Source organism: Aotus nancymaae, unplaced genomic scaffold (genome assembly GCF_030222135.1).
Source record: "Aotus nancymaae isolate 86718 unplaced genomic scaffold, 86718_ANA_hifiasm-v0.15.2.pri h1tg000032l_0, whole genome shotgun sequence".
In the NCBI taxonomy this organism is placed as follows: domain Eukaryota; kingdom Metazoa; phylum Chordata; class Mammalia; order Primates; family Aotidae; genus Aotus; species Aotus nancymaae.
Window position 1 is genome coordinate 16847009 of NW_026988445.1, and position 24967 is coordinate 16871975.

Sequence of the window (24967 nt, forward strand, 5' to 3'; positions counted from 1 at the left end):
CCACACCAGGTGGCGGGAAGGCCCACACCCATGAAATCAACACCCAGCAGGGGTCTGCTGTTCATCAGGCACAACTTCCAGATATTATCTTCCAGAGGTTATCATAACCTCTACTACCTCTGAGCTGAAAGTGTACTCATTCATGAAGACAAGAAGACTATACATGCTTGGAGTTTTAGAATCATTAAGTTTTCTTTGGGCAGAAAGGTGACATGAAATGGCCAAAACTCACCTACAGTAAAGTGACTTAAGATGCTGTGGAGCCTCCTCATCATCCACACACTTGGCATATATTCCTAACGACAGGCTCTGAAAGAAACCAGGCCTGTCCACAGAGAAGCCAGACCAAGATTTGATTTTTTTAAAGTTACACAATAAATCATTAAATAGTAAAGCACTGTCACATAAGATTAAAGGGTTATACAATCTCTCCAGATTTCATGTCATACTGCAGCACTGGCCTGTGACTTAAATGCAGCTGGAGCACAACCTGCATGTGAGAAGGAACTCCAGCTCTGCCTGCATTTAGCCATGACCTTCAGCAAGTCATTTAACCTGTGTTTTCATTATAGAAATGAAAATGTTTTACGAAATACAACACTAGAAATAAAAGTCTGGGGGGAGTTTGATTATGCCACTCTGTCAGCCTTCTCACTCTTTCCTCGTAATGAATTTATTCCTCCTTCAAAGCCGATGCAGATGTTATGATGGCAATACTTAACCATATGTGTCGGCTGTTTGTGTAACTGTCACATCTGCCCAAGGCTCTTTACATCATTCTCAGTGGCTGGACCAATGTGACCTGGAGAAGTGCTAAATAAATATTAGTTGAAGAAATGTTATCGGCCTAGATTGGGGCAATTGAAAGCGACAAGTCAAGTGGATTAACTGAATACGAATTCTACTAGGGACACAGAGGAACTGTACCTTAACTGTGGATTGCAAGGCTTGAATTATTAACAATTCTGGGTTCACTGCACATACGCTGTAGAAAACTATAGGCTCTCTTCTTTGACAACTATGTGCTTTATGTACAGAATAAATCATGGTTTCTTCAGCTTTCATTAGTTCATGTGGGATTGCCTTACCATCTCTCTGCTGGGAACAGAATCTAACTTCCAGAATAGCAGAGAAAGTCCTGCTCAGAGCTTAAAGCTATAATTTATACCAGGTGGAAATAAAGAACAATAGTTGAATTTATCTCCTAATCCCTCGTGACACCTCTTATAAAGAACTATTACAAAACACTTTATCGTTTTATCCATATTAAATTCCTTGCCAAGCTGTATTTACATTATATTTGGAGTAACAGTTTGGGGTTGTTTTCAGTGGAGTATCAAGTGTGGTGATTATTGTATACATGCAACTTCACCACAGGAGCAAGGAATGTGCTGGCTCTTCCCAGCAGCAAGGGAGAGGCCCCTGGCCTGCCTCGACTCATTCTGCTCCTAACTCTGACAGACTATCCAGCAATAATGAGATGAAAGCCCCAAAACTCAAAGGCACAATGAATCACTGCAGTTCCAGAACAGCCCAGAGGCAGCAACCCAGGGAAGGGAGCCATTCTGAGCCATGGGTTCCCCCAAGCCTGAACTGGTCCTTTGAGCTTCACTCCCTTGAGACTGTGGACACATTCTGAGGACCGGCGTCTCCTGACCATGGCCTCCACGTGCTAGGCACTGCGCTGACAGAAAGCGGCCTCCTGAGCTTTGTGCAAAGGCATCATCAGAAGCATCTAGTTAAGAGACAGGGCCCGATTCAGCAGGGCTGGGGTGGTATGAGACTCTGCGTGCCTGATCTACGCAACACGCCTTGAACACTATGCAGCTGAAGGACTCTATCTCAACATTGCTGCACATCTGAATCACCTGGGAGGCTAGAACCATAGAGATGCCTACGCCTCACTCCTAATTAAATCCAGATTGGGGGGTGGGGGGTGCTGGTGCCCAGGCATCAGTATTTTTCTAAACCTTCCCCAGGTGATTCTTAAAGTGGTCAGGTTCAAGAACAGCTGATCTAAGGATTCAACTCACTGTAAGCTGGGAACAGCCTCAAGGAACAGCTTCCTGGAAGTGGCCCAGACTTAACTCTGTTGGTCTTAACTGCTTTCAGTTTTCTGGTCTCCACTGACCAGTTATATCATGTGCTGAAGGTAATTAATTGCCACCTCTCATTTTAACTCCTTTCAACAAAGGAAATTAGCAGGACTATTCTTCCTTCTCTGTATCTCAGCCCAGTTCCTGACCCAGGGCAGTGTGCTTGACAGGTTAACACTTGGCAATGCCTGATGTTGAGGTGTCTTCCTCTCCCCAGCCTGAAATAGGCTCTAGTGAGCAATTATCACACCAAAAGAAAGAAGATTAAGGAGTCTGCAGCATTCAAAGACAGAAGAGCACTGAGAACCAGCTGTAAATGGTGATCTACTCTTGCTAAAATGATTCCTTAAGCTCAACAGAGGAGTAAACTTTCCTTCAAATGCACTTAGTGTCAGGAAAACAAACTGCAATTTTCTTTCATTATTTGACTGGACTCAATGCATTCAAGTCATGAAAGGTGATGATTCCAAATTCAGAACAAAATAACACACGACAACAGAAAGACAGTTTTGCATTTTATCCTCATTTTTAACCTACAAAGTGTAATGTTCTCATAAAGTATTTTAATAAATATATATTAAGGCTTAAGGTAATTACTGGTTTACGTGGAGGGTGGTTTGCTTTCTAGCACACTAGTTTGCATTCAGAATCTTAAAAACGGAAACATTTGCCATCTTACAGTGAGCGATACAGAACACTGGCTTGCCCCAGTTATTTTTTTTTCACTCTTCAATATGTCTTCGTGTTACCTTCCTTCCTTCTGTATCTGATAGACAAAGAATGACATAAATTTTTGGTTGAGAAAAGCCACTTGATTGGGATGACTAGAAATGTTAACTTTTTCTGTAAAAAAGCTTTCACTGAATCACTGGGCAGTTAGTGATGCAGCTTACAAATAAATAAAGCTGAACCAGGAGGCTTAAATGCTCATTAAACAGCAAGAATAGCTGCAGACCATAAGGAGGAAGGGAAGCAGTGAAATGGTGGTTTTAATACATCCCAAACTGGAAGCAGGAACCCTAACACAAAGGGGGTTTGACTGCTCTGCCATCTGTAAGGAAATGGCTGGCTACAAGCCACCTCACACGAAACACCCACTAAGGCCTTCCACTGAGATCCGCTTGTTATATTCTCATTATGAATCCCCAGCAGGTACATCTCAACATACAGGTGTGGAGGATACTGCCGAGGACCTCTAGGTCACCTAAGCAGGAACTGCAGCCATCAAACTGGATTGCCACCATGTGTCCGCAGAGAACTCCCTGCCTACGAATGAAACTAGTAGTGCTCATCCCCTGTGCCCGAGGACCATCCGCAATGGAGGTGCTTTCTTGCAAGAGAAGCAGCAAACGCTGACAGCATGTCCGATAGGAAGGGCTTCTCAACAGTCACATCCCTCCCAAGACCCTCTAGATGGACTCCAGAATCCAGTCACTGCTGGAGAGGGAGGAGGCAGGCAGTGACAAGTCCCGAGGAGGGCCTCGGTCCCTCCTGTCGCGCAGGGAGTTCTGCTCCTGGAAATATTCTTCCTCTTCATCGAAGAAGCCGTTCTCCAGAGCATAAGTGCAGTCTGGGCTGGAGGCTGCCTGGCACGCCCCCTTGTACTCCTGAATCGACTCGTAAAGGCTGTACAGTTGGCAGAGCAAGGACATGTCCAGCTGGCGGAGACCAACCTTGAGGGAAGGGGTGGGGAGGTAAAAAACAAGAAGTCAGCACTTGAGTTTCATTTCAGTGGAACACTCAGCCGGCAATCTGCTCCTGCCAGCACATTCCTTCCACACGGTGAATGATTCAGAGCATCACTTGGATGCTTTGGACTTCAGCTCTAAGAATGCCTTAACTGTGTTATGCCCATACCTCAGACGTTACTCAATGAGTCCTGGGAGGATCGCACCTGTGGGGCAGCCAGCCCATCCTGCAGAATTTACCCCGGTGCTCCTGAGTACGCCTGATGAAGCAACAGCACTGCACATCCTGGTGTTCCTAGCTGCTTCGCTTTGGATGCCAAGAAACGAGTGTGTCATTTCCTCTCCCAATCAGACTCAGAGAAGATCCACATTGGCCTTCCCTGCTACTGTGTTAGGATCTGAGTGATGCCGTCATTTTCAACTCCCAGGGGCAACAGATTGCCTCTTGCCGGTGACAGCAGCTAGCCAGTCAATGTGACATCTCCCTGGAGCACCCACCTCTGTGCAGCTCAGCGGTCAGAGGTTACACTGCCTCCCTCTCCTCCAGGCAGGGTCAGTCTTACCCCAGATGGTTCTGGGATCCTCCCCAGAGCAACTGACTGAATACGAGGAAGCCCCATAAGATGCAGGGGCTCTACAGTTCCTCCTGAAAACTAGCCCCACAAAACCAGCGACAGCAGAACAAAGAACACTGATAAAAGTCACGTACTTGTTTACCTTCCAGTTCCTCCCTTCCCCACCACCCATCCCAGAGAAAAGAGCATGGTCAGAACAGGAAATGCATCGTCTACAACAGTACCAAAGAGAGAATAGCTAAGTCGCATGGAAATGCAGCGTAGACCAGCATCAGCTCCTCTCAACCTTTAAAGTGCATGAGAACCACTCGGGGAGCTTGTTCAACAAAGCAGACTCTGATTCAGCAGGTCTGGGGCCACTGGGTGGCTGTGCTTCCACCAAGCCCCTATGGTGATTCAGTGATTCTGCAAATGCTGCTGTTCCACAGACCCTGCTCTGAATTGCAACGGGAAGAAACCCAAGAAGTCACTAGGGGACCTGCCAACTGCCTCTTGGCCCCTGAGCAAGGTATTTATCACCTCCGTGTCTTGCTTGATAGCAAAATGGAACAATCATTTCTCTTATGGAGCTATTAGGGAAATTCAATATCAATCCATTTCAATAAATAAGATTCCAGTGACTCCTGGGCTAAAGCACTAAAGATGTGTGAGTACGTGCATGTAGAAAAGCACACAGAGAGTGTCAGAGATTTACAAATTTTATAATTACTGAAATGACTCATTTACCTAGCAATGAGATTTTCCACATAAGACAGTATGGCTTTCACAAAAGGAGGCTGAGGCCCAGTAAAATGCATTCATCTTGTAAACAGACTGGGTGTTAAATTCCATGCTAAATATCCTCCAACTACTCTAAATTGCCAAATGAACACTGGCTGCCTCTCTACTACGGCCTGAATAGACCATAAAAATCAGAAGTATGTCTTATCACATAGCATACATACACACACACACACACACATTCAGAGATGGAGTCTTGTTTTGTCACCCAGGCTGGAGTGTGGTGGTATGATCATAGCTCACTGCCATCTCTAACTCCTGGGCTCAAGGGATCCTCCTGTCTCAACCTCCCAAGTTGCTGGGACTACAGGTGCATACCACCATGCCTGGCTAATTTTTTAAAGAAATTCTTTGTAGAGATGGGGTCTCGCCATCTTGCCCAGGCTGGTCTCAAACTCCTGAGTTCAACTGATTTTTTTGCCTTGGCCTCCCAAAGTGCTGACATTATAGGTGTGAGCCACTGTGCCCAGCCTACATAGCATATTTTGCTAAGACACATGAGAAGACTTCCAGATAGAGAGGTGGTTCTGTTGTTACCATGACTACTCATGACACTAGAATTTCTAAAAGATGACTTTCTTAGGAAGGGACCTGAGCCACAGGTCAGGAGCGTGGTCTCCAGGCCCAGCTTTGCCATTCTCTGTGGCTTGGTTAGGGTCCCGACCCTCCGCCAGCCTATAAAATGAGAGATTTGGGCTGGCTCATCTATGGCTGCAGCAAACACTTTGTGACCCTATGTAAACTCTTGCTTCTCTGTCCTAAATGAACTGCACGCGAAAGAGAGACGGTTTCCAGGGCTGTACTGAGAGGGCAAACTTCGTTCAATGGCATCTCAAAAGTATACCTTGAAAAGGTAAGCAATGGGTAACTCAAGAGATGCCCAGGCTACCACGCCCAAGGGCAGACACCACCGCTGGCTCTTTTTCTTGATTAGAGTTCAAGATAATGTATGTCTGTCAAGAGGGGGAGAGACAGCATATCTGGCATTTATGTTTTAAAAATTATTCAAAGTTTGGGAATTTTCTATTAAAAAAAAGAGAGAGAAAGAAAAAAGGAAGGGAGGAAGGGAGGGAGGGAAGGAGAAGTCAGTCAGTTTAGGATTTTTCTATTGAAAAAAATAAATAAATAAAAAGTACCCAGAAGATGCTGATGCCCAGTTCCAGCAAAGAACCAGTGATCTTGACACAAATATCTTTCTGATTTTCCTGGGCTACTTATATTTATTCTCTTATAAGCTTGGAATTTCAGGCCAGCCAAGCAGAAGAGCATAGAATTAAGAGTGCAGGCTCCAGAACCTGCCTGCCTCCCTGCCTGGGTTCAGATCTTGGCTCTGCCACTCACCATCTAAGAAACCACGGATAAATGCTCAGCGCCTAAAAAAAAGTCAACAGCCTCTGTTGTCATTGTTGCTATTATTTCTGTGGTTTCTTTTCCACTCTGCTAGCGGGCAGACTCACCTCAGGAATGAGTGGCAGATGCAGCCAGGCTGGAGACATGAGCACCCCTGTCTCACTGCATCCATTCCTCCCGCTCCTCTCCCGATCCAGCACTGAGGTGGTACATGAGACGGAGCCAGCTGGTCACCTTCGCTCAGAAGACAGCCAGCATAGTCAGGCAGGGTAACAATGTGCCAGTGACACTGCCTCGTGCGGAAGGAAGGGGAGACTCTCAAACAGGAAAGAACTTGGGATATCTTACCTCAAACCCCAAAAAGAGGACCTTCCACACCAGTGCACTCCTCTCAAAGCAATACGATTATTTTATACAAAGCCAAAGCCTCCCAGCCTATAGGCCCCACAGAGCCCTTGATGCTGGGTGTGACAGCTCAGCATCGAAACAGATCTAATTTCACTCTTTCCTAACTACCCTTTAAATATCTGAAGGTCATTTACTTTCTACCACCCCTAAGCCCTAAAACAAAACCCAAACCTGTCTTCGTCTCTCTCGGGCCCTTCCACTATGTTCATTTTGACCTCCGGTCCACTAACCACCCACGGCCTTTCCTCTACACTTGCTCCTGTTTTCCAGGATTCCTCTGCAGAATTGTATCTGGATACCATCACCATGCCCCAGGAGTCTGACTCGGCCAGCTCTGACATGCCTATCTTTTCTAGGATTTAATAAAAGGAATATTAACTTTAATCAAGAAAGTCACACCTTCTTGGAGTCACATCAGTACGTGCTCAAAAAATCATGGAAAAGGTTCATCTGGAATCCTAGATCTACTTCCCTGCTGAGCCCCTCTGACACCAGTAGGGTGGGTAAACACAAGACTCAATTTCTCACCCCAGGAATGAACGATGGAAAACACCTAAGTAGCAGCGGGCACCCTGCTATCAGAGCAGGTCTGATTTTCTCCTTCCTGGGATGGTCTGGGGTCGGCCCAGGTAAACGCAGGAGCCTGAACCCTTCTAGGTTTCAAAGGCTCTGACTCCCCATGACCCCATTCCAGCCAGACACATGGCTCCAGGCTTTTCTCCTGACAGTGCCATTTCCAAGGTATTCCCAGGCCCACCAGGGTGATACGCCCGGCAGGGAGTCGAAAGCAAAGAGGATCTCTCCCTGGACACTTCTGCACTGTAGCACCCAGATGACTCACAAAGCTGCCTTGTCATCAGGTAGAACGCTGGCCTAGAAAGAAATTCTGACCCGCCTAGGAATACAGTGCAGCCCCGCACACACCTATTACACAACCCAACACATGGCAAGAGTTCAGACGGATTTAACAAGGATTAGATGCACACATATACATATGCACATGCACGCACACGCCTACACACGTCCCAGCCTCTCAATGCTGTCTTCAGGCACCAGACTAAACTTCCTGATTTACCAGAAATCCTCTAAATCGGCTCGGAGGACATGAGGTAAGTCACTGCACAGTAACCCAGACTTCCTAGCCCAGCCCCTCTTCCTCAGCTGTGGCTGTTTAAACAGTAACACATTTTCCAGAGGGAGGTGGAAGATCGTTAGGCAGCACTCCACCATCTGGTGTGACTGTTCTTCAGGCTGCTGCCCTTAACCCCCCACCTGCACAGCCAGACTGTCCCCCACCACACCCCCATCCCCACTGCATCTATTAATGCTCCTCGACCACCCCACCCTGTGCCTGATTCCCTCCACTCTTCAGGCTGTGACTGGTTCAGCCGATGTTCATCTTCTCCCCTCACCATCTCTGCCTGTCTTAGGGCATTTACTACTCTCTCGATTATCAGCGTGCATACGTGTCTTCTCTCTCCTGACACAGGACAAACACCATTTTCCTTTTGGATCTCTCAGTACCCAGTCCAGAGACTCGCAGAGCAAACAGGCAGATATTTGGTGAATCAGTGAAAATGCCTGGCTGCAGAGATCTCAGACACGCTCCCAGAGAACACGTAGCTGCAGAAGCGGCCTGGCAGTGGGGTGGTGCTGGCACCCACAGACCTCTGGCTGCATTTCTCAGGCAGTCACAGAGGCGCAGGCTGAATGGGCAGCCCCGAGTGCCCTGCACACCACACGGTGCCCTGTGGGAAGCACCACATCACTGAGTCCCCACGTGCTTCCCACCACCACATCGAGAGCCAAAGACACCCTTGAACCAAGTTTCCCGCAGGAATGCTCTTTAGAGAGCAGATGTGGCGATCAGTCTCTCTACAGTGAAGGTATGTGGGTCTTGGATGCAGGAAGGGGACAGAGGGACCATCCAAAAGGACTTGACTGCAGGACACGGTTAAGTCACCATGAACAAGAACTTCTTACCCTTCCAGAAAATAAGAGTGGTGGGGGAGCCACTGAGCAAGCCACTCTGTGCAGAGGAAGCCTGCATCTCAACGATGTGCTCCCAAGTGCCCTCAGAGGACGGCTGCTCTCCACATTCACAGCTGGATTCAGAAAATACAGCTCTCTTTGGAAAGCACACTTTTTAAAAATGTAGACAGGCTCATTTAAGAAAAACATGGAATGCTCAAACCCTGCAATTTGTGGTCCCTTATTCTCAACTTTAAATTCAAGAACAATCAGCAGCTTCCATGGCCGTAAAGCGAGAGTGCAGGTCCTTCTGCTCTCCGCGCAGGCTTCCTGCTTCCTTCCTCATCATTCACTCCTCTTCTCCCGTGCCCAGAGCTCCCCTCCACCCTCCCACAACACACACAGGTGGCCCCCGCAAGCCACAGCATTCCCAACAAAGGGGCCAAACAAGCCCAAACCACCCTTGAAACTGCTTCCTTTCACTTGGGATTTTCAAAACTGAACAATAGGCTCCACACACAAATACACTTCAGATGGGCGGTGGCTCCCAGTTGGGTGTCACTTAAAGTCTCTGAGTATCTCTGGAGGCTGCAGGGGGAGAGAGTTCTTCCTAACTTAAAGAAAGGACAGTGGAAACATGACCACTAGGAAACAAGGCTTAAAAGACGAGAGAAACCTTTAAAAGGAAATTTGTGTTGATTTAAGCCAAAACATCATGAACAACATTAAGATATATTTTTAGAAATTAAAAAACTGCCAGGTGCAGCGGCTCATGCCTCTAATCCCAGACCTTGGGAGACCGAGGCAGGAGGATCTGCTTGAACCCAGAAATTCCAGGCCAGCCTAGGCAAGATGACGAGACCCTCATTTCTACAAAAATATTTTTAAAATTAGCTGGGTGTGGTGGCATGTGCCTGTGGTCCCACCTACTTGGGAGGCTGAGGTGGGAGGATCACTTGAGCCCAGGAGGTTGAGGCTGCAGAGAGCTGTGATTACACCACTGCACTCCAGTCTAGGCAACAGAACAAGATCCTGTCTCAAAAAAAATAATAATAATGATGACAAAGGCCCTTGCCTAAGGCCAGCTAATCAGTGGCAGAGCGGGGAGGTGACACCAGGGCTGCAGGACTCTAAAATGGGTACTTTCACCATCAGCCTGCACTGCCTATGCAGGGAAGATGAAGAGAGAGGTCCCAGTCTCAGCAGTGGTATAGCATCCTGTTTGGATCACAGGCAATTTTTATTTCCAAGTTTTCTATTATGAAAATGTATTAACAATGAGAAAACTTTCACAGGTATCTTTTAAAAACCCAAGGAATGAATACGTATAAACAGATGGCTTACAAATTTATTTTAAGGACTTGGTAAATGTTCCAAATCTAATTACAGTGCCTAGTTTATATCTGCAGGCCTGGACTGTAACTGAAGAAAAAAGAGACCTAATCGATCATAACCTGATTTCTGATAAAGGATGTGTTGACTGAAGGATGCTGCCCTGCATACTGTTTAGAAAAAGCCAAAGAGAGACTTCATCAGTGTTGATGCAGTTGGAGACGGGCTATGAGCTCAGCTACCAAGTTTGACAGAAACACCCTTGGAGGACTAAGCTCCCTGGTGGGTTCTGTCTCTGTGCTCACTCAACAGCTTCTGATGACGTGGTCTCCTACACAGCATTCTCCTCCCAGGGGCAGAAACACACTCGTGTCATTTGGTCAGCTTCATCTCCTGTTAATATTTTAGACCTGCCAAGCTAAGGACTAGACTCCGAAGAGCCATCAGGATTTGGGGACAGAAGATAAACCAGGCTGCATGACTGTGCCCCCAGATTAAGCCCCATTAAACCTAAAGCTTACCCCACCTCTACACTTTCCAGGAAACTCCTCTACCAGGGAAGGTGGTTTGAGTTGGATTTTCTGCTGACTTACAAGTGAGGGGATCCAGGTTGATACGGAGCCTGTTCTGGAATTTAACAATTCTCAGGACATTCTTGTTTATCTCTAACCTAAACTAACATTCATACAAACACTGCCATACAAAAAAAAAAAAAAGAATGACATAAGCCCATTTCCTCTTGTTCTGTCCTGGGTACAGATGAAGAAAAGCAATTGACCATTTTCTTTAAGAAATGTCTTTGGCCGGGCACAGTGACTCACGCCTGTAATCCCAGCACTTTGGGAGGCTGAAGCAGGCGGATCACAAGGACAAGAGATCGAGACCATCCTGGCCAACATAGTGAAAGCCTGTCTCTACTAAAAATACAAAAATCAGCCGGGCGTGGTGGTGTACACCTGTAGTCCCAGCTACTCGGGAGGCTGAGGCGGAAGAGTGACTTGAATCCAGGAGGCGGAGGTTGAAGTGAGCCGAGATTGTCTCAAAAATTACTGAAGGTCCCAAAGAGCTTTGGTTTACGTGGATTATACCTATCAATATTTACATTACTAGAAATTAAAACTGAGAAAAATTAAAATATATATTCATCCATTAAAAATAATAAACCCAGCTAGACATGGTGGCTTACACCTGTAATTCCAGCACTTTGAGAGGCCAAGACAGGTGAAGCATTTGATCCCAGGAGTTCAAGACCAGCCTAGGCAACATGGCCAAACTCCAGCTCCACAAAAAATATAAAAATCAGCTGGGTGTGGTGGTGTTTGCCTGTGGTCCCAGCTACTTGGGAGGCTGAGGTGAGAGAATCACCTGAGCCTGGGAGGCAGAGGCTGCAGTGAGCTGAGATCTTGCCACTGCACTCCAGCTTGGGCAACAGAGTTAGACTCTGTCTCAATTATAATAACAACAACAAACCCATTACATGTTAACATATATAACGTTTTTATAAATCTTTTTATATGTCTGGCTTATCTGGTTCTGCATTTGGTCCTTTGTGGCGTGCTGTTTTGGTTGAAGTAAACAAAGAAAATCTGGCCTCACACAGCTACGTAACTGGGAAAGGAAGGAGTATTTCAAAAGCCTTTTCAGACAACTGTGGCTACTCTTCTTTGCTACCACCCTTTAGTTGATTACTGTTTAGTGTGGAATTTGGAACTATACCAATGAAATGTATCACATTAAAACCTATCAGTCTTGCGCTTTGAATGGATCTTTTAATATCAAGCACGTCATATGAAAAGGGTGGAAAATTAATTCAGTAAATTATGCAGGATCTTTCAAATGTTGGTACATTTTCTTAGATAATAACCAAAAAGTCACATTTGTCAATATCACCATCACGTAATTATGGACCCTCTGAAAGGATCTCGGGGGCCCCAGGGATCCCCGGGCCACACTTTGAAAACTGTTGTTCTTCAGATATCCACTCGTATTAGTTTAGCATATATTCCTTGGCACTATGCATACTCATATTGTTTTTTCTCTACTGGTACCGCATACACAAGTAAGTATTGTTTTGTAACTTTACACTCTAAACATCTTTCTATATACAAATATAGTTACTATATTCTTTTCAACAATTGTACAGTATGCTATCACTATTAGAAAAAGTCCTGGCCGGGCACGGTGGCTCCCGGCTGTAATCCCAGCACATTAGGAGGCTGAGGTGGGTGGATCACGAGGTCAGGAGATCAAGACCATCCTGGCCAACACGGTGAAACCCCGTCTCTACTAAAAATACAAACGAACAAAAAAAGAGCCAGGCATGGTGGCACATGCCTGTAGTCCCAGCTACTGGGGAGGCTGAGGCAGGAGAATCACTTGAACCCAGTAGGCAGACGTTGCAGTGAGCCAAGATCACACCACTGCACTCCAGCCTGGGCGACAAAGCGAAACTCCATCTCAAAAAAAAAAAACAACAAACAACAAACAACATCCACGTGCAAGTGCTGTTATCCACTTGTGTGGATGCTTCTGTAAGATACACTTGTGAATATGAAATTGTGGGGGACAAGGGGAGAAGAAGGCCCAAGGCGCACATCCAATCCTTCCCAACCCCGGGCCTCAAATCCAAAGCAATGGAAAATGTAATGGGAAGAAAGAGATTTACTAATAAAGTGATTCCATTTGGATTGCTTTGCATCATGAGATAATTTTATGTCTGTATTGGTATAAAAAAGAGTCAATAATTGGCTTTAGCTGTATGAAGATTTAACAGTCATACTGCAAACATTTTACATTCCGTTTGTGACCTAAGTTACACATATTTTAAAATTATATTGCAATTCTGCTTTGCCATGTAATAAAAAGCTATTTCAGAGTTTTTTAAAAATGCAATTACAGGGTCAAAAGACAGGAACATATTCAAATTTCATAGGTATTACCAAACTGAGCTCAAAAAAACCCTGCAGCACATTATACTCTCCCCAGCAATGGATAAGAAGGTTTACTTCTCCAAACCCTCACTGTGACAGGATCATGATTTTCTGTCTTTGTCTGTCTTGGAGGTACAACATACCTTTCTGTCTTAATTTGCACATCTGTGGTTAGAGGGATGTGAAACACCTTGCCACTTCTCTTTTAACAGTGTTTAACTTGGATATTTTCAATCCAATTTTAATTGCGATTGAGAGTCCCAAAGAGCTTTTGTGTATGTAAGTTATACCTGCCAATATTTACCTTACTATAAATTAAAGCTGAGAAACTTTATGAATCCATTTAGGTTAATCAAGTCAACCACCTAAGAATACATCAGCTTTCACATGCATCTCAGTCACCTTCTTCCTTAGCCTAGGCTCTCCTGGCTGGGACAGGCCTGCGGTTCCCCAACAATCACCCCCTGACTAGGGAGCCCTAGGCAGAGGACAAAGGTCCTCCCTTCTCCCCTGATCCCTCCTCTGGTCAAAGATGGTGCCTCCCTCCCGAATCCATGAGACTCAGAAAGCGCACACTTGCAAAACTAGGCCAGCTCACGGCTGTCAGGGCCAATCAAGGAAGTGAGCAGACAGTGCCCACAAAAACGGGAAAGGCCACATGTCTTAATGAATTTCTATAGACTTCTAAAGCAGGCTAAAGGTTTTTCTGTCTCCAGAGTTCCTGGGAGAGAGTGACCATCTGTGTTAAGTGTCTGTGGGGAATGAGCCACAGCAAGCAACAAGCAGCCTTTATGAGTCCTGTCTAATCATCACTTCCAAACATCAGGAACGCGTGGGCAAAGGCCAAGGCGGCCAGGAGGCCAGGGCTCCATGTGGAGAATGACATTGGTAAAGGGGGCAAGTATCTGAGCAGCCAGCATCGGGGCTCACTTCCTGAGCATGGAGTCTGTGGTCTGTCTCATTTCCTCCACGTGATTACGCAAAGCTTGGTTTTTCAAAGTGGGATCTAAAGTCTCCATGGAGTTCATGCAGACATTCCCAGAGTAAAACTGCAAAACAACCATCTGCAGCTTGGTGGGAGTGAACTGCAAGGGGAGCATGGTCCCCTTCTTGAGCCCTCCCTAAACATCCTTGCCCATCTGGCCTCAGGAGGCTACAGCCATGTGGATGAGACCAGGACCCAGAGCAGGGGCTGCACCGATGTCTGCAAGGTACAGAAATGCCGGGGCTAGAGGTGCCCACACTGCCAACAATTGGGGCACTTTTACATTTACACTGAACAGATGCATACCTTTAAATAACAGGGAAAACAAAGAGAAGAGTTGTAAGATACTTACGAGGAAAAATATCAATTTACAGTACTTTATAGGTAGGTACAGTAACAGAGCAGCTTAAAGTGGTATTTAAAAAAACTTTCAATCCTTTGTATCTTCAAATCTTGGGATAAGAACTCTAATCTCACTTGGAGATAACATCAAGTGAATGAAGTCAGACCAGTGACCCGCAGACTGCCCTTACTGTCCCCCACCACTCCCCACAGACATGGGCATGCTTTCACACACACAAATTATTATATATTCTTTTTTTAGTTTTTGTTTTTATAGGGTGGATATTAGGATAGGACAGGACAAGTATAGGGTAGCAGTGGCCTGAAAATCTTTATAACTGTTGTAGACAGCCTAATTTTTGAGGAACTAAGCCCAAAAATAGCAAACTTGTACCCTTCTTCCTTTTCTGCTGCCCATTCTTTGCATTCAAGGAATTTACAGCAACTAGGTATAGCTGGGAAGTGTCCTTGGGGACACCAAGCATGTTGCTTGGTGACAGGCTCCACACCTGTGCCCAAAGGTTATGACAGAACAAACTTCTGTAGGCACCAGAAAGACTCACAGAGGCATGAAGGGTAGAGAATACTGCCATGGCCAGAAGGACCCTTTATGGCATTTAATTCTCATTTTCCCAATAAAAAATCTGTAGCCCAAAAAGAGTGAAGTGTGTTGTCAGTACTATATATCACATAGTTTATTAACACCAAATTCATGTGCTTCTCAAGTCTTAAAGGGCTTGCTAGAAATGCAGATTCCTTCTTCCTTCTCCCAGCTTCTGATTCCACAAGTATAGAATGGGGCCCTGAAATCTGCATGACGGCAAGCAGCCCAGGAGATTCTGGAGCTGGCGGTCCATCCTTTGGGGATCACTGTGCTAGACTATGCTAGTAGAAAGACCAATGAAAACAGCCAGTATTAAAGGCCGCTGGACATCCCCAGTCTCCTCTGACCAACACCAATCAAGAACGCTGCATCGGGAGTGAATCTTCTTATTCCAAATGGCACTTCATAGCCTGACTCAGTATTGGACCTTTCCCACAGCCTCTTTTAAAGACTAAAACCTCCTCTGTAAAACACTGCTTTCACATAAAGGATAAGGGCTGTACTCCACTGGGGTGTCAGCTATTGAAGCTAATGAACTGGAATCCAGTTCACTGGACAAGCTCATTAGGCATTTAGTGGGAAAGCTAATTGTTACTGGTTTCAGAAATTCAACTTTTTTTCCCTTAGGTTCAATTCTTTACACAGCATTGCAATTTGGGAATTCAAAAGTTCTGTGCGGATGACTTTCCACTCTGCACGGGGGGGAAAAAAAATGAGGCAAAGAGATTCCAAATCAAAGCTACTAGACCTTGCTGCTGATCACAGGAGAAGCTGAACCCAAGAATCCCCAAGGATGCTGCCCCTCGAAAGATCTCCTGCCCCCAGGGCTGAGAGTCTTTGTGTCTCCACACTCTAGTGTGACTTGTAGTTACCTATAAGGTAAATGGTCTAACCTGGCACAGGTGCTGGGAAGGGAGGTCTATGTAGAAATCTATGCAAGGACTGGTGTGTGCCAGGGGTCCCCGCCGACACCCAGTCAAGGACATCCTTCAACCACATGCAAATATTTTAAAGGCCAACCAAGATCTAGTTAGCAAAGCTAGCCATCAGCTTAGCAGATAAAAAACCTTTCAAATCGTGCGACTGTTGAGGGCAAAGTATTTTTAAATAGAAGGAGATCTGCAGTGGACATCTACTACGTTAGCCCCCTGCTCCATTTCTGCAAACTGTCCTTTCCTTAGAGAATATCGTGTCCGACTCCATCCACATGCTTACACCACCTTATTAAAATACAATCCTGTCCTTGTCACTATTGGCTGGCCCAGGCTGGCCAGGCCACCCAAGCTAGGCCAACTGGCATCCTTCCATGGTATTTGCAAACTGCAACGAAGCAGCATGGCCAAAATGGAGTGTGGCCACTGTTAGCAGCCAGGTTCCAAAATGGAGGAAAAAAACAAAACAGCGGAGGAGGGGAGGTGAAGACATCAGTGGACTTCCTGGGTCTCCCATAAGCCCTAGTTCTGGTCCATCTCTGTATACGTCCAGCCTATAAGATTCTCCTTTTGCAAAAGCTAGTTCAGACTGTTTCTATTACTAACATAGAATCTTTGGTCATGAAAAATGAAAACTAGTCTAAACTCAAGCAATTCTTTTTCTGTAAAGATCCCTACATCTACCAAGTGTGATAAGCCCCTTAACATCTAGATATTTCCTATTCACCCTTAAACCGTCCACAGTACCTTCTGTCTGACATACACCCAGCAATCATCTCTTAAACGTGATCTAAAAATACTCTCTGATATAAAAATAATAATCATCAACTTTTTTAAAGGGCTTTTTTGGTCCTTTTTTTAAAAAAAAAAAAAAAAAAGGACCAAAAAGGAGAGGGGATGAGGACTTCCTGCAGAATTTCACAGGAGTCACTAGAACGGGAGGCATTGAAACTTGGAGCTGAAACCACAACTCTCCAAGCAGTGGAGCGCATTAGCAATCACGGGACACAGCCCTCTCAGCCCCGGCCCCCACCTCTCCCAGGCTCCACCCCCAGCGTCCTAATGGTCTCTCCTCCCACTGAGACTGCATTCTCCCTCAGCTCCAACCATCTCCTCCACCCGCTATCTCCAGACCCAAATCTCTCTTCCAGCCTCTGCTCCATATTCTGAAATGTTTGACATACTCTTCAACTGATGTGATGACAAATTACCTTCCTCCCTAAAGCAGCCACTCCTCACTCTCCACGTGCTACCATGAACCCCACTTTACCAGTGATTGATTATTAAGCTTCAAAATCTTACTTACTGCCATACAGGGGAGTACTACACAGTCACTGAATATGTCATTATAATATATCTTGACTGGGAAAATGTTTGCAATGTGTGGCCCTAAAAGCAAACCAAAATATACGTGGTCATGTGTTGTGTGTACGTGTGTGTGTGTGTGAGTGCATACATGTGCACAGACACCAGACTGCAATGGTTAAATAAGGTTTTGGAGCCAAACAGATCTGGTAGGGTCTGTGACCTTAGGGCAGCCAACTCTCAGTATCCCATTCTTTAATACGAAATAGACTCTGAGTACCTATCTCATAGAGAATTTATGCACATTAAATAAGCTACTATACGGAAGGCTCTTACATTGTACCCACACAGAAGATATCCCAAAATGACTTCAGTGACTGCGTAGTATACCACCATCTGGCAGTAAGTAAGATTTTGAAGCTTAATAATCAACCACTTACGGTAAAGTGGGGCTCATTTCTACGTGCTAGCACTGTAATTTTTAATTTTTTTTTTTTTTTTGCTTGGCTATATTTTCCATAAAAAAGCTTACGTTGGCCAGGTGTAGTGACTCATGCCTGTAATACCAGCACTTGAGAGGCTGAGGTGGGTGGATCACCTGAAGGCCAGGAGTTGGAGACCAGCCTGGCCAACATGGTAAAACCCTGTCTCTACTAAAAATATAAAAACTAGCCGGGCATGGTGGTGCGTGCCTGTAATACCAACCTCCTGCCGAGGCTGAGGCAGGAGAATCGCTTAAACCCAGGAGGTGGAGGTTGCAGTGAGCCAAGATCACACCATTTCACCAGCTTCGGCAACAAGAGCGAAAATTCTCCTCAAAAAAAAAAAAAAGCCTTAAGTTATCTTTGATCCCTTTTTCATCATCTTCCCTGACTCAGTAATTCCTGCAGCATTTGCCTCAGAAAAGTGTCTCCCAGAGGAGTTTTGTTTCACATTGGCAAGCCCTTACCCTGCTGGGGCCTCCTTCACCTCTCCCATGAACACCTCTCATCTTCCGGATGAGCCTCCGAAGTCTGGCTCTCCCTCTTACACCCTGCTGTAGAATTCATTTCTTCAAAGTCCAACTGGGACTGTACCATTCTCCAGCTGAAAGCGCATCCTTGCTATTCAGGCTTCTGGAAATCCACTCAGTTCACCTGTAGCCTCTTCTTGCTCATGTTTCAAACTGGAGTGCTCCCAGTTCCAGCTCTGCAGCTACCTTCCTGGTGCCTTTTTCCCTTGTTGAAATTCTGTTGCCTTCTGAAGTCTTCCACACCACCCCGCTCCCTGTCCCTGCTGGAAGTTGTCCCTCTTTCTATGCTTGCTTTAAAAATAAAATTTTTTTTAAGGCATTCATCACATTCTGCCATGACCTAGTTATGTCCCCTGCCCACAGATTTGACCTGAGGCCTTCAAATTAAACAGATCAACACAAACTATTTTGCAGATATCTCAGGAATGAACTCCCAGTTCTTATTTTGCAAGGCATCCCCAGAGGGAGTCTTAGCTTGAGTTGTCCACTCAGACCCCATTGCCCCAAGTCAGTAAATCAATTAAAAAGCCAAAAGACTCTCTGAACAACTTTAAAGGCCTTGTGACATTTCTCACTTGTCAAGGCCTGTAGCCATACCTTATCTTTATCTCAGCTAAATACCAGGCAGACCAAAGATGGCTGTTTATTTTTCTTGTGCTTCAAATAGGCTTACAGAGAGCTCTGGTCCAAGGCATAATTACAAGGATGTGGTTTTACTTCAGTCACACCAGGAGGGACCTGGAAAAATACTTTTGGGAATGGCACGTTGACTCCCAAGCCACCATAGCAAGACTCAGAGCATATTTATAAACCACAGCTTCACAATAGGAGTGGCTCTGAAGTTTTTCTCTCTCTTGCTCAAGTATAGAACTTAAATAATCAAAGATGGTCTTCCTACTTCACCCCATGTTTCTGCTATGTCCCGGTTCAGACTGTAAACACACTATGTGTAGATTAATCATTTTAAAATGCAGTTCACCAGTTGTGCGATGCTTGTGTCAGCGAATGTTTTTTAATAAATTAAAAAAGGTTGGCTTGGAATGTAAGTGGTTCTGTAAGAAGCTTAGAAAATCCTTTCAATGAGAATTGGAAATCACTTCAATGCCAGCTACAGAGTACAAAGACAATATCTCATTGATTAAAAGTGTTAAGGCTAGTTTCTGAATTCAATTAAGTTAGTTTTCAGAACAGATATGCTCCTAAAAAAAAGTATGCAGACACTGAATTTTTCTAAACAATATCTTAAATGCACTAGATGCATATTTAAAAGATTCCTATAACTTTTTTTTTTTGGCAAATTTAGTCGGGAAAAGGCAGCTTTCCTAATGTTAGATTTCCTTAATAATTTACCTATAGGGAAAGGACACAACGTGGACAAGGTGAATGGAAAGGGAGGCTTTTAAAATGAGGGGGTTGGGAGGAGGTGATGGGGGCCAGCAAGATGGTAGAAAAGAGGAAGTTTTGGTTTTCCTCTCGCCTGGCCCACGCCTGACCGAGAAAGCTGGGGAAAGACTCCCTGTTGCCTAAATCCCTGCCCTTGTCCTACTTTTAGCGTCACCCTAAATCATGTGTGTCCTGGTCCACAAACACCTCATGTACTTCCCAAGGAAGTACAGGAGCCCGTGGTTTGGAGCTCAGACACAAGGCGAAGAACTCACGAGGACGGCACCCAGACTGGGAGGACAGCCACCTCCCACCTTTCTCAAGCGGGTTTGGGCAATAGGCTTCGCGGGGCTGAGGGGCCGGGCCGCCTCCCTCGCCCGGGGTGCGCGTCCGCTTTCACAGTCATCTGCACGCCGGGGCCATCCCACAGTAATTGGATCATGGACGCGCGGCCTGGGGTGCCGGGGAGGGGGCCGAGTTGTCCCAATCTGCTGTCTACACTCGCAGCGGACAAAAGCTGTCCTCTTCGGGGTAGGAAAAGCAATTGCGCACAGCTGTTAACCCGCTGGGCGCAGTGAAAGCCTTTCCCGCACCGGGGAGGTCTGTTTCACTAGGGCAGGGGTGATCAGGCCGCCCCCGGCCCCAGGCCAGGCGCGAACCCCGCACAGCGCCTCCGGACACCCAGGTTTCCGAGCCAGCGGGGCGGGACTGAGGGCGCCGGGCGTATGAAAGCCGCCCTCTACGCGTGGCTCTCCCGCGGGGGGGTCCAATCGTGGGCACGAAGCGCGCGAGAACAAGGAGGGTCTTTGGGAAGACGGCGCCTGGGGCCGAAGAGCCCGAAAGGGCGGGTGGGCGCGGGGACTTCCGGACAGAGCACGGTCCCCGAGAACTTTCCCGGGACGGCGAGCCCGGCCGGGAGCAGCCCCCGCTCGCGGAGCCCCACTCACCATCTCCTTGCGGAGCAGCGCCAGCGCGGCGTCCAGGTTGGGAGGCTTGGCGGGCAACGCTGCCGCCCGGGCCCCGCCGCCGCCCGCGCCCCCGCGGCTCAGCTCGTCCTGGATGCGCGACTTCTGCGCGTACAGCCGCTCCAGGTGCCGCCAGCCCCCGGACGCACCGCCGCCCGACGCCGAGTGCAGCAGCCCGCTCAGGCTCTTGGGCAGCGGGGGCAGCCCGTCTACCCGCAGACCCCGGGCCGCGGCATCGCCCGCGGCCCCCGGCGCCGCGCGGGCCCCACTCATCGCGCCGCTGCCGGGCCACGCGCCCGCCCCACTGCCCCGGCCCAAGGCTTCCCCCGGCCCGCCCCGTTCCCGGCGGCGCCCCGCCCACTTCCCCTCCCGCGCCACGCCCCCTCCCCGGCCCCGCCACGCCCCCTCGCCTCGAGGCCCCACAAGGGCCTGGGGTCCAGGTGGCGTTCGCGTGCAGCAGCCGGGCTGGCCTCCACTTGGGTTCCCCCTCCCTCTGTGCTCCTCCAGCGCCCTAATTCATCTCCAACTCCGTGTGCCTCCCCTGTGACCCCCCGACTCACCTCCAGCCTCGTCACCAGCCCTTCTATGCCACTCCCAAGCTTCCTGGCCCACCCCTAGTTCTGAACTCACCCACCGCCTCCTGACCCCCAGCTTCCCGGCTCACCCCCAGCTCCGCCCCAACTCCCTCTGTGCCACCCCTCAACGCCCCGGCTCACCCCCAGCTCCACCCCCACTCCTTCTGGGTCACCCCCCAGCTTCCCGGCTCACCCCAGCCCCGCCCCCACCCCCTCTGTGCCACCCCCAGCTTCCCGGCTCACCCCTAGCCCCGCTCCCACCCCTTCTGTGCCACCCCTCAACGACCCCTCACCTCCAGCCCGGCTCCAGACTCCTCCTCACCTGCCAGCGCTCCTCGCCTCACCAAGCCCTGACCCTGGGAGCAGCCCAGACTCAGATCCCACGAGGCGCGGCTGGTGCAAGGGGTGGGGGTACTGAGGCTCAGGCTCGTCGGGGGAGGAGGCCTGGTTTTGGTCCCGGGACCCCCAGCCCTCCCCGAGGGCGGAATCCAGCCCCACTCCTGCTGCGGGGGGGGCTAGGGGCCCCAGACCTGGGCACGTGGCTCCTTGAGTACAGGCGCGCTGGCCTTCTCAGCATGGCCATGCCCAGCAGTACCCTCAGCAGTCAGCAAGAATGCCAGGCCATCCATGTCCAGCAGTACCCGCAGCAGTCAGCAAGAACGCCAGGCCCACTTTTGAAACTTCAAAACACGAGTAAACATGCCTTTCAGTCTGGCCATGAACACAAGAGTAAGTGTTTCTGTCAGGAAACCAGAGAAAGGGATTAAATCTCGGAACCTATCCATCAACTCACGCAAAAATAAACACAACGCACACCTCAGAGGAAAAGAGAAGAGAGAGAGAGACAGGCTCTGCTCCTCCCAGGAAAAGTAAAAATGACAGGCAGTTATAAACAGATTAGAGATAGAAACGATCAAGAAGCAACTGCTATAGACCAGCTGCAGATTAAAAACTAATGCAGTGTGTGCACTGGATAACTTTAATGCCCATTCATTATTAGCTTTAATTATAAAGGGATTTAATTTACTAAATACATCCAAGGGGATCAGAATTATAAAGTGTTCTGAGCACTTCAGACACCTAACAAAAAAAAGCCCTGCACTTTAGGTTGTCTTAGACCTTTCAATCTACCACCTCCTAAAGCCCACCCCAGATGCAGTGTCTTTGAAATTGGCACAATATTCTCCCTCTACAGTTGCAACTGGGTGATACTGATATGAAGCTTTAGTGCAGGTGGTGTCATTGACAGCACCCAGGCTTCCCACCCCATCCACTGCCCAGAATTTTCCGCCTCTTCACTGTGCCTCACCTTCCACTAATTACCTAGTCACATTTCTGGATGTCAGGTATTTATTCATTCACTTATGTAAACGGTGGGTGTCTTCAGGAGAGTGGCCAGTCTGCCTGGGTGTAAGGGAGTACAGGAGAGGAAGGGATGGGAAGGATTTTGACCTTTGGTTCACACCTTAGCATGAATTTCTTTCTTTCTTTCTTTTTTCCTCACTCTTTCGCCCAGGCTGGAGAGCAGTGGTGTGATCTTGGCTCACTGCAACCTCCGCCTGCTGTGTTCAACCAATTCTCCCGTCTCCACCTCCTGAGTAGCTGGAATTACAGGTATGCACCACCACATCTGGCTAATTTTTGTATTTTTAGTAGAGATGGGGTTTCACAATGTTGGCCAGGCTGGTCTCAAACTCCTCACCTCAGGTGATCCACCTGACTCAGCCTCCCAAAGTGCTGGGATTACAGGTGTGAGCCTCCGCGCCTGGCCTGCACGAATTTCTTTAATTTTATTGGTCATGTTGTGGTCTCGCCTGCAGTACCTAGCAGCAATCACTCAAGTTAGGTGATAGGAGGTTCGGCTATGTGATGGTGCAATAAGAAAAGAAATCACTTTGAAGCATTGGGGCACCAAAATCATTTTAAAGCACATACTTCAGAGAATTATGAATCGCAGAAGGAAAAGAGGGTTAGGGTCAGCTAGACAGCAGCATGAGGTTGGTGGTGTCAGGACTCGAGAAAAGAGGCATAACTTAGACAATGCCAACCTTACCATTTTAGAGGAAGGCTCTGTGTTCTGGCCTATACTCAGTGAGGTGAGTGTATTGAAGTCAGTATCAACAAATAACATCCCAGGGTGAGAAGAAGTTTCTACAGAATTTCTGTGGTGCTGGTGAGGACATTATTTGTACAACCCAGAAACAATTATGCAACAGATATTTTGACATCCTTGGGGCGTGTTAGTGTCTGCTTATTCAAATGCCAGTATAAAGTACCTTTTAAAGTTCATACTTATAATGGGAAAGAAATGATAAATAACTTCTGAATTATTATTTTTTTTTGCATTAAGCCACTGAAAGATTACCTTAGTCCATTCAAGCTGCTATAACAAAATACCTGAGACTGGATGATTTATAAAGAACAGAAATGTCCGGGCATGGTGGCTCATGCCTGTAATCCCAGCACTTTAGGAGGCCGAGGTGGGTGGATCATGAGGTCAGGAGTTCAAGACCAGCCTGACCAACATAGTGAAACCCTGCCTCTACTAAAAAATACAAAAAAATTAGCTGGGCATAGTCGCACGTGCCTGCAGTCCCAGCTACTCGGGACGCTGAGGCAGGAGAATCACTTGCACCTGGAAGGTAGAGGCTGCAGTGAACCAAGATTCCACCACTGCACTCCAGCTTGGGCAACAGAGTGAGACTTCCTCTCAAAAAAAAGGAAAATAAATGTCTTGGTCACAGTTTCGGAGGCTAGAAGTCCAAGATCAAGGCGCCGGCTGATTTGGTGTCTGGTGAGAGCTCATTCCTCATAGACTTCACCTTCTGGGTGTCCTCACATTGCAGAAAGGACCAGGGAGTGCCCTCAAGTCTCTTTTACAAGGACATTGATTCCATTTATGAGGGCTTCACCTTCATGACCTAGTCACCTCCCAAAGACCTCACTTCAATACCACCACATGGGGGTTAGGTTTGAACATGTGAATTTGGGGTTTGGGAGTACATACATTCAGCCCATAGTAGAACACCTGTATTCTGAGTTCAAATCAGAGTGAGGCTTCATCATCACCCATGCAGCTAAATCAGTCTTTTCTGTTTTGTTTTGTTGTTGTTCACAAGCTCTTGAAAATCAGAAAACGCAAACTTCTAATCCAGTGGTCTATTCACTAACCCACGTCTTTTCTTAGACTTTATCAAACAAGATTAGGGACCTGGGCCTTGGAGCACAAGCCTCAGAGTCAGCAGTATCCAATGACACTGGGTTGATCTAAAGCTAGGTTTCTCAGCTTTTCTAGCCGGAACTCAACTTGCCCATGAACTTCCAGGCATTCAGTTGGAGATACTCTCATCTGCCTCCATCCTGACCTTCCATTAATTCAGCCACTAGGTTCCTCCCCACCCCTAATCTCTGCCCACTTGTTTGTTTTCGGGAACTCCACAGAGTCTTTTTATGCATTTTTTAAAAAATCATTCTAAAAGTTTAATAACTTAGGATGTTAATAGACTAGGAAGAACCTGAAAAAGACACTGAAAGTCCAATTGAGCTTGCTTTTTTGAGCTGATGACTTTAAATGCCACTAACCATAGAGAAGTTTATCTTGCCATTTTTCATTTGTTGCAGAATCTAAAAGTAGATTACTTTGAGAGCAACTCTACAATGAATTTGGGCTAAATTTTAGCAAATTATTTATTTCAAGACATAATTTGTTATATTTCTATCATTTCTAAAACCAA

General features: G+C 47.1%; 1 protein-coding gene across 1 annotated transcript; it reads right to left on the reverse strand.

The window, feature by feature from the left end:
• Positions 1-2598: 2598 nt before the first annotated feature.
• Positions 2599-20961, reverse strand: FAM89A (family with sequence similarity 89 member A). Its single transcript, XM_021677361.2, has 2 exons — positions 20641-20961; positions 2599-3769 (listed from the first exon to the last, which is right to left on the reverse strand). The coding sequence occupies exons 1-2, from the start codon at positions 20929-20931 to the stop codon at positions 3506-3508; spliced, it is 555 nt and encodes a 184-aa protein (XP_021533036.2). The 5' UTR covers positions 20932-20961; the 3' UTR covers positions 2599-3505.
• Between the last annotated feature and the right edge of the window lie 4006 nt (positions 20962-24967).